Source organism: Rhagoletis zephyria, unplaced genomic scaffold (assembly GCF_001687245.7).
Source record: "Rhagoletis zephyria isolate East Lansing unplaced genomic scaffold, Rhagoletis_zephyria_1.1 Rzeph_scaffold_00418, whole genome shotgun sequence".
Taxonomy (NCBI): Eukaryota; Metazoa; Arthropoda; class Insecta; order Diptera; family Tephritidae; genus Rhagoletis; species Rhagoletis zephyria.
The window spans coordinates 40,894-56,383 of record NW_016157502.1 but is presented as its reverse complement, the minus strand read 5'-3'; the positions used below and the strand labels follow the sequence as shown (position 1 = coordinate 56,383).

At 37.0% G+C, this 15,490-nt stretch overlaps 1 protein-coding gene across 1 annotated transcript in view; it reads right to left on the bottom strand.

Moving 5' to 3' along the window:
* Positions 1-1,623, bottom strand: part of LOC108359599 (asparagine synthetase domain-containing protein CG17486-like) — a 116,699-nt gene extending 115,076 nt beyond the window's left edge. Inside the window, exon 1 of the mRNA XM_017611519.1 lies at positions 1,087-1,623. Within this exon, the coding sequence (XP_017467008.1) occupies positions 1,087-1,546 (460 nt within the window). The 5' untranslated portion in view covers positions 1,547-1,623. The remainder of the gene's footprint in view (positions 1-1,086) is intronic.
* Between the last annotated feature and the right edge of the window lie 13,867 nt (positions 1,624-15,490).

Below are 15,490 nucleotides of genomic sequence, written 5' to 3'. Positions count from 1 at the left end.
TTATCGAAGTATTGATTTTTATGAAAAAAGCGCCGCAGGCGAAAATTTTTAATAAAAAATCGCGCGATTTTTTATTAAAAATTTTCATTATTTATCGAAGTATTGATTTTTATGAAAAAAGCACCGCAGGCGAAAATTTTTAATAAAAAATCGCGCGATTTTTTATTAAAAATTTTCATAATTTATCGAAGTATTGATTTTATGGAAAAAGCGCCGCAGGCGAAAATTTTTAATAAAAAATCGCGCGATTTTTTATTAAAAATTTTCACTTTTTAAAATATGGTTTAAAAAAACATATTTATTTATTAGATGTGTGGTGTTATTTTGTTAGATGTGGCAGCACCCTTCTAATGTCAGTGTGAAACCATGGTTGAATCAACAGTTCTGTATTCACAATGTGCGTATACATATATAAGTGCGTGATAATTGTTAAAACTTACTTAATTTAGTAAAAATACATTATAAATTTAAAAAATATGTTTACATTTCATTGTGCGGGCTTTTAATGCAACTATTTTGCCGAAGTGTGTACATAAATAAAGTGTTTATTGTGTGAAATAGCGTCGAGAGGTTAGTTCAATTTACTAACTTTAACAACAAATAACTTAAAAACTATAAGTCTGCTGCGGCTAAAAGTATATATATTTACAATCAGGAGAACTCCCTCTATCGTTCCATACCCTTCTTAATGCCGAACTCCGGGGATGCCAAACTAAATTGCAGCCATAGCCATAGCTAAAAATAATAAAATAAATAAAGACAGCAAAACTCAAATATCGCACTCCTATTATTTTGTGGACAACTGTATGTAGTTGAATTCAGCGTAAAAAGTATTATCGGTCTGCATTTTTAGTTTTCCCATAGCTGAACGGTTGGTTATCTTTATGTGTTCCGAAAATACATGAAGAGATTTCCTAGAACACCCAAAAACCGATGAAATGGAAAGTCAACCCATTAAAACTAGTAGAAAGGTGCAGAACACCCCCACTGCACTTGTTCCATTAGTTCGTCTCTTTTTTTACCACTTTTTTTACTTTACTTTACCAAATTTGTTTTCAAAACCAATACTAAAAATTCTATTCTTACATGAAGTACTTGAAAAACGAAACAATTCAGCCTCCTTTTCAATAATTAGAGAGTTGCGGCCCAGATAATCTCTACATATATACAGAGAACGGGAATATATATGGAAAATTATTAGACTAAATGGCCCCTGCAAAGACTGGATCAAATGGCATACATCCGTCTCGTTTGTACACCCCGATATTTTCTTTGCTAACCATTCGGTATCAGATTCGGCACTTTGCTTATCAGGAATGTTAAAAATATCCCCATTAAAAAGTATGAGGAAGTTTCCTTGTCGAACAGGTTGTGAACACAAATTATCACCTTGCTGCCAAAGAACTGAACTACCAAATTCCAAAAATATATTTTCTACCTTAATCTTGAGACAAGAAAAAAAGTTTGGTCCCCTTCGTTTCAAAAACTTTAAAAGTTTTTCATTTGTTTTAATCTCACAATTAATACCACAAGCAATTCCACACATTATAATATTTATGATAAAAATACTTAACAATATATAGGGATGAATCGATACAAGTAAATCCAAGTAAATACTCGATACTTTTCTCACTTCACAAGTATTTTAGTCCTCGATGCATTTTAGTCCCCTTTCAGACACGTCAAATCTTGCTTTCAAGTCTGCTCGTTCGTTGGTGAAGGAGGTGGGAAGAGAGGGGAAGAGTACAGATACCTCCGTACCGTCAATTCGTTTCAAGTTTTCTTGTTCTCTTGATCTTTTCGTTGCTTCCCGTTTAAAGAACCAAGTAGTTGAATTCAATAAAACTTGATGCGTGTGGAAGCAAAGAGAAAACACAAAAGAGAATGCGATAAAAATTGCTTTCAAGACTTGACGTGTCTGAAAGGGGACTTACTACGATCCAAGTAGCAATCAAAAAAAAGTACTTGTATCGGAGGCATGAACGATAAACTTTGGTTCTTTTTGGTTCATGTATCGGAGGCTCAAAACTTATTTATACCATGTTCTCACCGACAATGAAAACACTTTGAAAACGAGTTTCAGGATTGTGGCTGATGGGCTGTTTTTGCTTACGCGTAAAAGCACATTTAGCGCATTTAGCTCTAAATGCTACTCTAAATGTACATTTATCCATACAAAATTCCTCACCTAAATGCAACTAAATGCAACTCCATTTTTGCATTAAGAATCTAAATGCTAAAAGCAACCCTGTGATCTTCCAAAATTTCCACGATTCGAACATGGTTTAAAGAGAAAAAGTGGCAACATTGCTTTTTCGAGTATACAGTTGCTAGCTGCGTTTCAGTGATCGCCGATCGAGATTTCTTTTATTTTACATTACATATTTGGATAAAGAAAAGTTAAGCAAATTCAACATCGATTTGATGCTGATAGAAATCTGGATCAATTTGTGATCAACTCTGTTTGGTTTGTTTCCTAATTAAGTGAGGAAATTTTAATTGACAGCACCGACAAATGAATATATACACAAACAAATGTTCGGTTATGGTTAAAACAATTCAAGTTTTTGTATTGAATTTTTGGTTTAAAATTTATTTTTTCCTTTTCAGTAGGGTTTTTGCACATTATCTTCTGCGTGAGAATTGATCTTAATATATACGGATCTAAATAAGAGACTGGGACACGGCTGTTTGTCTAAAGCATACGATTTCGAACTCGCGTAAATGTACATTTGCTAAATGCTATATCATGAACGCTCTTCGAAAACATATGTTCGAAAGTGCTAAATGTTGCATTTTAAATGCAGCAAAAACGCTGCATGAAGGGTGTTCAACCGGCTGTTAGGGCCGGTTACTCAATGTCTGGTTCACACTAATCTGCGGTTAAACATCGTTATCCACGTCTTCGACTCCATGCATATAACAGGGAGTCGGTAACGTCGATAACTAGGTTTAACCGAAGATTAGTGTTAAACAGACATTGAGTAACCGGCCTTAGTGTTTTCCAAATCAAAATGCTTTTCCCTCATTTTCTTTTCATTAGCCACCTCTTACTTTCATTCTTATTTTACTTTGGCCAGCCAATTAACAATAAATCCGAAATTGCGTATAAAGATGATAAAATATGACATGTACTTCGATAAATAGTTGAAAAAAACTAGTAAGGACACCGATTGCAACGAGTGGAATGGGAGTTTTCAAGTTGTTTTCAGCGAAAACAGGTTTTCGTTTGACAGATTTTACACGGACGAAAACACAAGTTTTAGATCGAAAACCAGTTTTAGCAACGAAAACAAGTTTTCGTTTGACAGATTTTACACGGACGAAAACACAAGTTTTAGATCGAAAACCAGTTTTAGCAACGAAAACAAGTTTTCGATGTCGGTCAGAACATGGTATTAGGGGATTCCCTAAAATGCCGTCCTTAAATTGGCGCGTCAAGCGCCAAACAACTGTCAAAAATCCTCATGCCCGTACAATTTGTATGAAACATACCACAATAACGCGGCGCTGGCGCCGAGAAAATGGAATTTTTGTTTTTGACAGGGCGTTACGTGTTGAAGTTGGATGCAGAAGACAGTAAGAAACAGATAGGACAAAAAAATAAAATAGGAAACGTGAATAAAAACAGACGAAAACGAAAAACGTCAAAAATTACGCCGCGGGGATAACGCGCGCTGACACTCGTTGACTATGCAAAATACAACGCTTAACGCTCCAATTTAGAGACGGCAGTAACTCGTAAAGTCTTAGGGCCGGTTGTTCAATGTCTGGTTATCACTACCACTACACTATCGACGATTTCGACATCATGCATATAACATGTGATCAAAAATCCTCATGCCCGTACAATTTGTATGAAACATACCACAATAACGCGGCGCTGGCGCCGAGAAAATGGAATTTTCGTTTTTGACAGGGCGTTACGTGTTGAAGTTGGATGCAGAAGACAGTAAGAAACAGATAGGACAAAAAAATAAAATAGGAAACGTGAATAAAAACAGACGAAAACGAAAAACGTCAAAAATTACGCCGCGGGGATAACGCGCGCTGACACTCGTTGACTATGCAAAATACAACGCTTAACGCTCCAATTTAGAGACGGCAGTAACTCGTAAAGTCTTAGGGCCGGTTGTTCAATGTCTGGTTATCACTACCACTACACTATCGACGATTTCGACATCATGCATATAACATGTGATCGATAAAGCAGTCGGTGTACTTAACCGGAGCTTCTACCTCCGATTTGTGTTAATCAGACATTGAACAACCGGCCCTTAGACCGTGTAAAACTCGGTAAGTTTACGCGGCTTTTATGGGAAGGCCCCCTTTGTGAAGCAATTTTTGTTTCGTTGTATTTCTCATAACATCCCGCCATCTTGTCTCTATCGCTCTTGGCTAAAAAAAAAATTTAAAATTCCGAAAATTAACAGAAAACCTAAGTCAATATAGTTAGTGGATGAAATTTATTAATTTTAATCGCATATTGTTTTTTCATTTGTTTTCATTATTTTATCTTACATTTTAGTATAAAAATTTCTGAACAACACAGAGCAACATTGAAGTTTACGAGGTCGTTCACGCATCAAATTTGCCTCGTAAATTTACGAGGGGCTCGTAAATGNTAAAAAAAAAATTTAAAATTCCGAAAATTAACAGAAAACCTAAGTCAATACAGTTAGTGGATGAAATTTATTAATTTTAATCGCATATTGTTTTTTCATTTGTTTTCATTATTTTATCTTACATTTTAGTAACTATAAAAATTTCTGAACAACACAGAGCAACATTTAAGTTTACGAGGTCGTTCACGCATCAAATTTGCCTCGTAAATTTACGAGGCTCGTAAATTTACGAGCTTTACGAGGTTTACGAGGCTTTTACGAGTTTAAAGGAAGATCCTTAATACAAATAAATTTAAGTAGCACATACATAAAAAGAAAGCTAAGTTAAAAGCATTGCAATTGCATCATCGGCGTCTTTACTATCCATCTTTACGCTATAACGACAAGGTAAAATATGAGCCGCTCACCGTCTATGGCAAACGACAGGGAGCATGTTGCGAGCAAGCTCGCGCACTTGTTCGTCGTGTGTGGCCGCGTGTAAAGCCATGTGCGATTTATATTAGTAGAGGTAGAAATCCCGAAAGGAAATTCGCCTTGTTATCGGGCTTCGATACGAGTATGTTTTTCGATACCNATATGAGCCGCTCACCGTCTATGGCAAACGACAGGGAGCATGTTGCGAGCCAGCTCGCGCACTTGTTCGTCGTGTGTGGCCGCGTGTAAAGCCATGTGCGATTTATATTAGTAGAGGTAGAAATCCCGAAAGGAAATTCGCCTTGGTATCGATACGAGTATGTTTTTCGATACCTACTCAGTACCAGTGTTGCCGTTGTGATCCATACACTTCAAAAGTGATATGGGTTTGTTCAAATTTTCGGAAGATTTCGGGGATTCCCTTAAATTCGTGAAGTTTCATGGCCGGTTGTTCAATGTCTGATTAGCGCCGGTTAAATACAATAACTGCTTTATTGATCACATGTTATATGCATGATGTCGAAAACANAGTTTCATGGCCGGTTGTTCAATGTCTGATTAGCGCCGGTTAAATACAATGACTGCTTTATTGATCACATGTTATAGTCAAGTGTGATAACCAGACATTGAACAACCGGCCCTTATACGGCTTTTGCACGCCACCTCTATTACGTAGTTCGCTCTCTCATTCGTAATTCGCACTCCAGTTACCCTTCGAATTACGCAATTCGGTATACAAAATTTTGAGAGCGAATTATCTTATTTGTTGGTAATTCAGATCCAATTATCATGCAAATTACGAACAAATCGGTGCCGCCTCTAATTTTTAACAGAAATTTATCGAGACTAGCTCACAAATCAATACTAGCATATTGACATAGTGCAGCGAATTTNTTGAGAGCGAATTATCTTATTTGTTGGTAATTCAGATCCAATTATCATGCGAATTACGAACAAATCGGTGCCGCCTCTAAATTTTAACAGAAATTTATCGAGACTAGCTCACAAATCAATACTAGCATATTGACATAGTGCAGCGAATTAAAATTCAGCTTCTCCGCTGGCTTGGCCATGTCGTTCGGATGGACAGAAACGCTCCTGCTCTGAAAATATTCAACGCGGGCCGCGATGCTGGTAACAGAGGAAGAGGAAGGCCTCCTCTGCGTTGGAAAGACCAGGTGGAGAAGGACTTGGCTTCACTTGGCATTTTCAATTGGCGTCAGTTAGCACAGAAGACAAATGACTGGCGTGCTGTTTTGGACTCGGCCAAAATCGCTTAGGCGGTTTAAGCGCCAAATAAGAAGAAGAAGAAGCTCACAAATCAATACTAGCATATTTGCTGAGTTCGAAAAGTAAAGTTTATCAATGTGTAAATCCCTTATTTAATACGGAAAGTTATACATTTTTAGGAAAAACCTACATTTTGTACCAATTTTGAAGCGAAGAACAACAAAAACAAAACACAGAGACAGAGAACTGTCAAATCGAATGAAGAATATACCCGTGGGAATGGAATAATTTGCGATTCTAATTGGGGGAGCGAACAAAGAAATTCAGGACGGCGTGTGAAAATGGTATTAAACCGTGTAAAACTCGTTAGTTTACGAGGCTTTTATGGGCACGCTCCCTTTGCGAAAAGGTGTAAATAGGTGCGTAAAGTGACTGTTTGACAGACCCACCAGGATTTTGTGAAGCAATTTTTGGTTTCGTAGATTTTCCATAAAATCCCGCCATCTTGTTTCTATCACTCTTGGCTAAAATACCATTAAAAATGCGGAAAACTAGCAGAAAGCCCAAGTCAATACAATTAGTGAATCAAATTCATTCATTTTATTCGCGTATTATTTTGTTCATTTATTTTCTCATACATTTTAGTATAAAAATTTCGGCGCCTGGGCAACACTGAAGTTTACGAAGTCGTTTGCGCATCAAATTTGCCTCGTAAATTTACGAGGGGCTCCATACAAATCTTGACAGTTATTTTATGAAGCTCGTAAGTTTACGAGCTTTACGAGGTTCACGAGGCTTATACGAGTTTAAGAGAAGACCCCTACCTTATTTTCTCGCTAATTTCGCGAGATACTTTTAAATTTTTCACGTAGTACAAATTTTAAAACATTTTAGTGAGAAAATATTTATGTATGCATGCTGTACAGCTTTCAAAATGCGATCAAAAATATTTAAACCTTAAGTTTAAAGAAAAATTCTTTAAATGAACTATGTATAAAGTTCTGATTTCATTCATTTATAATTTAGAGCGTTTATTTTCAGATTTAAAATTGATCCAATATGAAATGAGAAATAGCAATTTATTACAAATTGTTGGGAATCTGTGGAATGTATCATGTGTATATGTGTGTATTTGATAATTAACGTAAATGATCGACAGTTAATAGTTTTATGTATGTGTGTATATATGTTTGAATTCAATTTCCTATAAAATCTACACATAATATTTTTGTTCGTCTCTATACAAGATTAAAAACAATAATCTCTTTTTTTGTAGATAGTCACGATATGTAAAATATTTGTATTAATGTATGAATTACATGATTTTTCGGTTATTGGCAATAATAAAAAGTAAAGGTACGAAACCAAATAGCATTTTTTAAGTTTTTTTTAACTTGATACTCTGATACTTAAATACATTGGCCCGTAGTCATAGTCAAAATAAAGTCGACTTTAAAGTTAGTTGCAGCTTTTTTGACAGATATCCCATTGAAAATTATGTCAAAAAGCTGCAACTAACTTTAAAGTCGACTTTATTTTGACTATGACTACGGGCCAAGTTTTTCTAGTTTAGTTTTTGTTTCTTTTTTCTTTTACGATAAATTTTTTCATGACGACGCGGCAACACTGCTCAGTATGTGGCTCAAAAGTATCGATACCAAAATTACTTGGTATGAAAAATATGAGTTGCGTTCCAGCAGCAGTACGAATAGCAGGTTTTGCAGGATTTTACAGGATTTACAGTAACAGCTGTTTTCGCCATTAATAAACCTTATGTAAAGTGTCGTGCGGGAACAGCTTTCTGTAAAATCCTGTAAATTCCTGCTATTCGTACTGCCGCTGGAGCGCAANCCAGCAGCAGTACGAATAGCAGGTTTTGCAGGATTTTACAGGATTTACAGTAACAGCTGTTTTCGCCATTAATAAACCTTATGTAAAGTGTCGTGCGGGAACAGCTTTCTGTAAAATCCTGTAAATTCCTGCTATTCGTACTGCCGCTGGAGCGCAACTATGGGCCCTGTCACACGGTCAGTAATTATCACGATATTTGGATCGCGATCCATATTGATGGTTTGATGGAGCGCGCACGTATGCTACATGTTCAATATTTCCGCGTCAGTACTTGCATAATTTTTGTACTGAACGCTTATTATGATGCAAGAAAATATTTTTATTTTGTATGAATAATTTGCGGATAATGCATTCCACAATTATTTTAAAGTTTCACATGTTAATTAAAAATTTCTCTATTTGTTTTGAAAGGTTTAAGCAACGATAACGAAAGCATTGCGAATACGTCTTCGATGTTCGCATTATGAGAGTACAAGATGTACTGACGAAATGTGTGGATCGCGTTTTGAAAGTGCTACACGTTCAATATTTATTGACGGTATTGCGATCCGCGATCGAGATTTTAAAATTTATAAAAATTTTGCGTTATGGATCACGATCCATCAATACTGCATGCTACACCGTCGATAAATATCGCGATACTTGGATCACATCAATAAATACTGGCTGTGTGACAGACCCTTTCAGACACGTCAAGTCTTGATTTCAAGTCTGCTCGTGCGTTGGCGAAGGAGGTGGGACGAATGTACTTTTCCCCTCTCTGCTCACCTCTTTCGCACGCGAACCGAGCAGACTTGGAAGCAAAACTTGACGTGTCTGAAAGGGGTCACAGTGCTCAATGGAGTAGGAATTTTCGATATCGTATCGATTATCCTGAATATCGATATTTCATGANTGTACTGAACGCTTATTATGATGCAAGAAAATATTTTTATTTTGTATGAATAATTTGCGGATAATGCATTCCACAATTATTTTAAAGTCTCACATGTTAATTAAAAATTTCTCTATTTGTTTTGAAAGGTTTTAAGCAACGATAACGAAAGCATTGCGAATACGTCTTCGATGTTCGCATTATGAGAGTACAAGATGTACTGACGAAATGTGTGGATCGCGTTTTGAAAGTGCTACACGTTCAATATTTATTGACGGTATTGCGATCCGCGATCGAGATTTTAAAATTTATAAAAATTTTGCGTTATGGATCACGATCCATCAATACTGCATGCTACACCGTCGATAAATATCGCGATACTTGGATCACATCAATAAATACTGGCTGTGTGACAGACCCTTTCAGACACGTCAAGTCTTGATTTCAAGTCTGCTCGTGCGTTGGCGAAGGAGGTGGGACGAATGTACTTTTCCCCTCTCTGCTCCCCTCTTTCGCCAACGAACCGAGCAGACTTGGAAGCAAAACTTGACGTGTCTGAAAGGGGTCACAGTGCTCAATGGAGTAGGAATTTTCGATATCGTATCGATTATACTGAATATCGATATTTCATGACACGATAATCGATTTTTTGAATCGATATCCCAAGGTCGATATATCGAAGACATCGATACTCTACCCGCAATATCGATATTCAAGTTGAAATTTATTTTTCATCTACAAAAAAGTGTATGGGAAAATACTAAAGTAGGTTTAATCAGCAGCTTGTGTGATTTATTTAGCTCTTAAGTTTGACAAACCGCTTGAGTCGTCCGGCATGCCGTTTTAATCCTCAGTACATATATAAATTAGAAATAGCACAATTAGGTGAGTTGATAGGCAGGTTTAATATTCTATTCAATTGGGAGTAGGATTTTCAACATCGATTTTTTCGATATCGATATTGTTCAGCCCGATATACCCCCATATCGATTTTACATGCAATGAAATAAATCGATTCATGATATCGATACTTTCTTAAATATCGAACATTCCTACTTTGGAGTATTAAACTGGCTACACACGACGAACATCTGCGCGCACATATCCGCCAACATGCTCGTTGTCGTTTGCTACAGACGGCGAGCGGCTCATATTTGATTTTGTCGTGGTAGCGTAAAAATGATTAGCAAAGACGCGGATGATGCGATTGCAATGCTTTTAACTTAGCTTTTTTATGTATGTGTTACTTAAATTTATTTATATTTTACTTGTATGTATGTACATACATATACTTATAGTAATTTAGCCTCATTTATCAAAAATTAAATTAACAAACATGGCTGGGATGCATTTATCCGCCGATGTGCACACTTCAAGCATCAACACAAAATGAGGTTGTCGTTTTTGTTTCCAATGCGATGTTCGCAAACCACGCTACAAACGACGAGCATGCTCGCTGAAAATCAAATTTTTTTGATTTTTTGCTAGCATGCTCGTGAACCGCCCTACAAACGACGTACATGCACCGCAAGCCGCTTTTACGCTTTGGGCGCAGCGCAGCTTGTACATAAGTTCGTCGTGTGTAGCCAGTTTTAGCTTGAAATAGTGNATTTTTTTGATTTTTTGCTAGCATGCTCGTGAACCGCCCTACAAACGACGTACATGCACCGCAAGACGCTTTTACGCTTTGGGCGCAGCGCAGCTTGTACATAAGTTCGTCGTGTGTAGCCAGTTTTAGCTTGAAATAGTAATTTCAGTGGCAAAAATACATCGATGTTTTTCCTCGCATCAATGCATCGAAACTTACTTAGGGCTTACACCGGGCAATACGATCATGACAATAGCAATACATGCACACTTTTTCACTACTACATGCATACTTTTCCAATTCTGTCAATCACTGTCTTGATTATTTTCATTTGATTTCATTTATTTCGTTCAATACATTAGCGCATCAAGATTTGATCTTTTATTGCGCAATACAAAGAACATTAGAATATTAGAATAAAAGGATATAGAACAAAAATATATGTAATAACGAATATAGAAATATAAATATATAAATATGCAAGAATGAATAAACGTAATGACTAGAGTACAAACAGAAATTGTATAAAGCGTAGAAAGCTAAAGAGAAAATTTATAACCACCTCAATATGCGACTTTATCAGTGAAATATTCAAAGATAAGTTTTTTGAAATTGCCTTCACAAAGCGAGTTTTTTAAAGACAATGGAAGGGAGTTCCAAAGTCTGACTCCATTAACAAAAAAAGTCTTGCAATACTTAAATAATTAAACTTTGGCAATATAAAATTAAAGGTGCGTGTGCATTTGGAAAACTTAAGCTTATCATATAGATATTCTGGCTTTTTATAAACAATCAATTTAAACATAAATATACAATTACGAGCTTTTCTAAAGTTGCTTAGGTCGCAGCCAAGTATCGAGTTTCTGAATGTAGATAAATGGTTAAATTTCTTCAAGCCATATACGTACCTAGTGGCATGGTTAAATGTAACATCGAGTTTGTGGAGGGAATGAGAGTCTAGTTTGCTGTACACTATTTCGAAATTCGTAATTTGAGGAACAATAAAGCTTGAGACCAGCTTTTTTTCGTGTCTGAGGGTACGAAACACTTTTCGAGGCAACACTCTGAGGCAGCGCAAGGTGTAATAAATTTTTCCCACAACTTCATTGATGTGGTATTCACAAGTCACCTTGGAATTTATAGTAAAACCCAACCAATTGAAGCTTTGCAGCTCCAATATAAAGGTGAGTGATGTCAGAAAGAAGTATTTTATCCTTGAATATTGGTAATACATACGATTTTTGAGCATTTAGGCAGAGGAGGTTTTCAGCAGACCATTCAAGAATCGAGCACAAGCCCTCATTAAGCTTACGAGTTATATCCTGAACCATGCTGATATGGTTAGAGATATATAATTGAACATCGTCAGCGTAAGCGTGTAGACGAACATGGGAGCAGGAGTTGAAAATATCATTTATAAAAATACTGAAGAGCAGGGGACCTAGAACGGAGCCCTGTGGTACTCCGCAAGATGTTCCCACCAATCCTGAAAATGTGTTGCCGACTTTAACTTTCTGCATTCTGTTACTTAAATAACTGTTAAGAAGTTTTACTGCATTTACATCAAATCCAAAATAGTCAGTTAATTTGCCACACAGTAGGCTGTGGTTGACAGTGTCAAACGCCTTGGAGAAATCAAGGAGGCATAAAGGTGTTAGGTAGCCTTGATCAAACTCTTGACGCATATCGTCCAGTACTTTTGTGATGGCAGTCGAGCAAGAGCGAGCAGCTCTAAAGCCTGATTGACAAAGGCTGAGTAGGTTATTATTCTCGAACTCGGATATTAGTTGCGCCATAAGCATCTCGAAAACTTTCGACAATCCGGTCAGTATGCTTATGGGTCTAAAATCAGCAGGAACGGAAGCACCAAGTTTCTTAGCTAGACGGGTAATGATTGCTACTTTCCATCTGGAGGGGAAAGTGGAGGTAGTGAAGCAGTGGTTTACCAGATGGGTGAGAGAACTTATAATATTTGGTAAAATTAATTTTATAAATTTAATTGGGATGCCGTCGGTGTCAATGGCGCTGGATTTTATGCGGTAAACGCACTTAGCTACTTCAGTTTCAGCTGAAATTTCCTTGAGGGCGATGATCTGGAAGAGGTTGTGAGCTATTATGTACTACGGAAGAATTGGATGAATCAAAAAATGTGTTAAGGAGATTAGGTTCGAGAAAACAAGAAGCTTCAGAGCATGGCCGTACGCCTAACCTTTTCAAATAAGACCATAACTGTTTAGGGGGCAAATCAGTGTTGATTTTGCCACAGTAGTATTTCTTTTTAGCGAGGTGAACAGAAAAGGAAGCATTATTCCGAGCTCGCTTATAAGCATTCCAATTGTCAATATTTGGCCTTCTTTTCCAAACATTGTGTGCGATGTTCCGGTTTTTAATGGCCGCTTTGACTGCGCGGGAGAGCCAAGGACAGGAACGCGGTGCAGGAGTAAGCTTGCGAAGTGGCACGTGCTTATTTAAAAAATAGAGTATGCTTTGAGTTAAGAAGTTTAATTTGTCATCAACCGTGACTAATTGCCAACAATAGTCCCAGGAAAATTGGTTCAAGTCCGAAAATAATCTGTCCAATTTAACTGCATTGTAGTCACGGTAAGAAAAAGCCGTAATAGGAAAAACATTTTGACACAATTTGGACTTAAATGTACAAAAAATTAAATCATGATGGAGACAAAGGACAACTGATCAAATAGAACGACGGACGTGGTAGGGGGAGCAATAAATATATCTAACAAACTCGGACGCGCATTACAAGAAAACCTAGTGAGTATTTTAGAATTAACAATACGCATGCCAGTACATGCAACAGTGTCTATGAAATTGGTCGATGTTGAGTAAAAGGTTATTAGGTTTATATTAAAATCACCACAAACAATCAAATGGTCGTAGTCAATTAACTGAGTTGAAATATCTTCAAAGAAAGGTAGATAAGAAAAGTTTTTATTGGGATTGTACACACATGACACAAGTACTTTAGAGTAAGTATCGGACAGAACCACAGATAAAAACTCAATTTCAGATGTAGATGAACGACTTGCAACCTTAACATCTGAGTAATCTCTACAGTAGATAGCTACACTTCCTCTTTTTTTACATAAACAATCATTTCGGAATAGCTTGTAATTAGGAATGGAATAGAAGCTGTCTGGAATATCAACGTTAAACCAAGTTTCCGTCACGCAGATGACATCGACAGAAAATATTTTAAAGATACTTCTAGCATAATCTGGTTTTTCGTTGTTTAGACTGCGAGCGTTGAAGTGAACAGTTTTGAACCCGTCTACATGTTTACCTAGCACGTTTAACAAGACAGTATGATCAGTCGGCATTGCAATGGTCAACGAAAACAAATGCACGAACAAACAAACAACAATAGAAAACAAATAAGAGTTCGTATGTTAATATTCAGCTTATCAGCATAGGTGCGGTGGATATAAATTGCCTGAACAAAAAGAGAGTGGAAATAAATCCAAGAGGGTTTAACAAAACAAATGCAAAACAGAAGCAATATAAATAGAAAAACACACAAATGTGTAAATTAAAATGTATGTATGTATATATATGTACTGATTTTGGTGGGGAGTACTCTTCACCTCGTCCAATACAACGTTCGAAGCGGTATGACATTATTGGGCGTCGCCCTGCACGGGATTCTGTGACTGAATCTTTCCGTCAATTGCTGATTGCATTGGATCGTAAATATAACCTTAGGCTTTATCTCGTCCTTGCAACGATCTTTTTGGTGTTGGCGTTTATTTACGTTATTTTGTATCAGTAAACACGTCTTTTTGATTGAAATATGTAATTTGTATGTAACAGCATTTATGTTAAAAGTTTTTATTTTAATTTGCAAGTGTCCAAAAAATGTCTAAAAATTCTCGTAGTAAATATCGCTGCTTTTGAAGAGTAACTTAATCGAATATGTATGTAACTATGTTAAATATTAAGTAGCGCGGACAATGTTAAGCAGATCACTGCTGCTTGGTTTAACTAAACAAATGCAAAACAGAAGCAATAGAAATAGAAAAGCACACAGATGTGTAAATTAAAATGTATGTATGTGTATATGTATATAGCTATGTTAAATATTAAGTAGCGCGGACAATGTTAATCAGATCACTGCTGCTTGGTACAGGAACAGGTTCGCTGCTAGCTGAAATGCGGACGAATACTCTCCCTCGGCGGGAGAATACGCTGTGTACTTGGTTTGTTTTCTTGAATTTAAGAGCAGCTTGCAGAATTTTTCTGTTGTCCGCAGAAAGACTGTCAAAAATGTTAAAGCTGCTGTCACTGTCAAATCCAGCCAGTTTAAGAGAAACAGCGGACTTCCTTTTTTCCGGTAGTGAGAAAACGCAGAGAGAGTGCGATTGCGGTCATAGGTTGAGTGAAACTTAACAACCACAGCACTGTTAGGGCGCTCAGCCGTGCGCTTGGTGCGAAAGATGTCACGAATAGGGGGAGGGGAAAACTCAATAGATTTGCATACGCGTTCGAAAGTGTTGGACAAATTTTCTTCGCTGGCAAACGGAAGACCAAAAATGACAGCATCGGCCGAATGGGCGCTAGTTACTTTTTCGTTTTTGAGTTTCCTTAACTCCTCCCTAACTGCAGTTAGTTCAGCAGACAAACTGAGCGCCCTTCCTCCTCTCCTCCTCCAGCCGATTACACCTACGTTCGACTTTGTCCATACGTTGCGCGAAAGCTTCGATATTCTGCTGCAACTTAGCTGTGAACTTACGCTCGAGTGAAGAAATCTCTTCAGATAGTTGAGAGTAGAGACCGCTAATTCTCTCAGGGATCCTCTCTTTCATCAACAAAATTTTATCTTCTGTTGATTTCAAAGTTGTGAGTATAGACTCAGAGAGGGACCCGTTACTCTCGAGCCGCAGATTTTTTGAT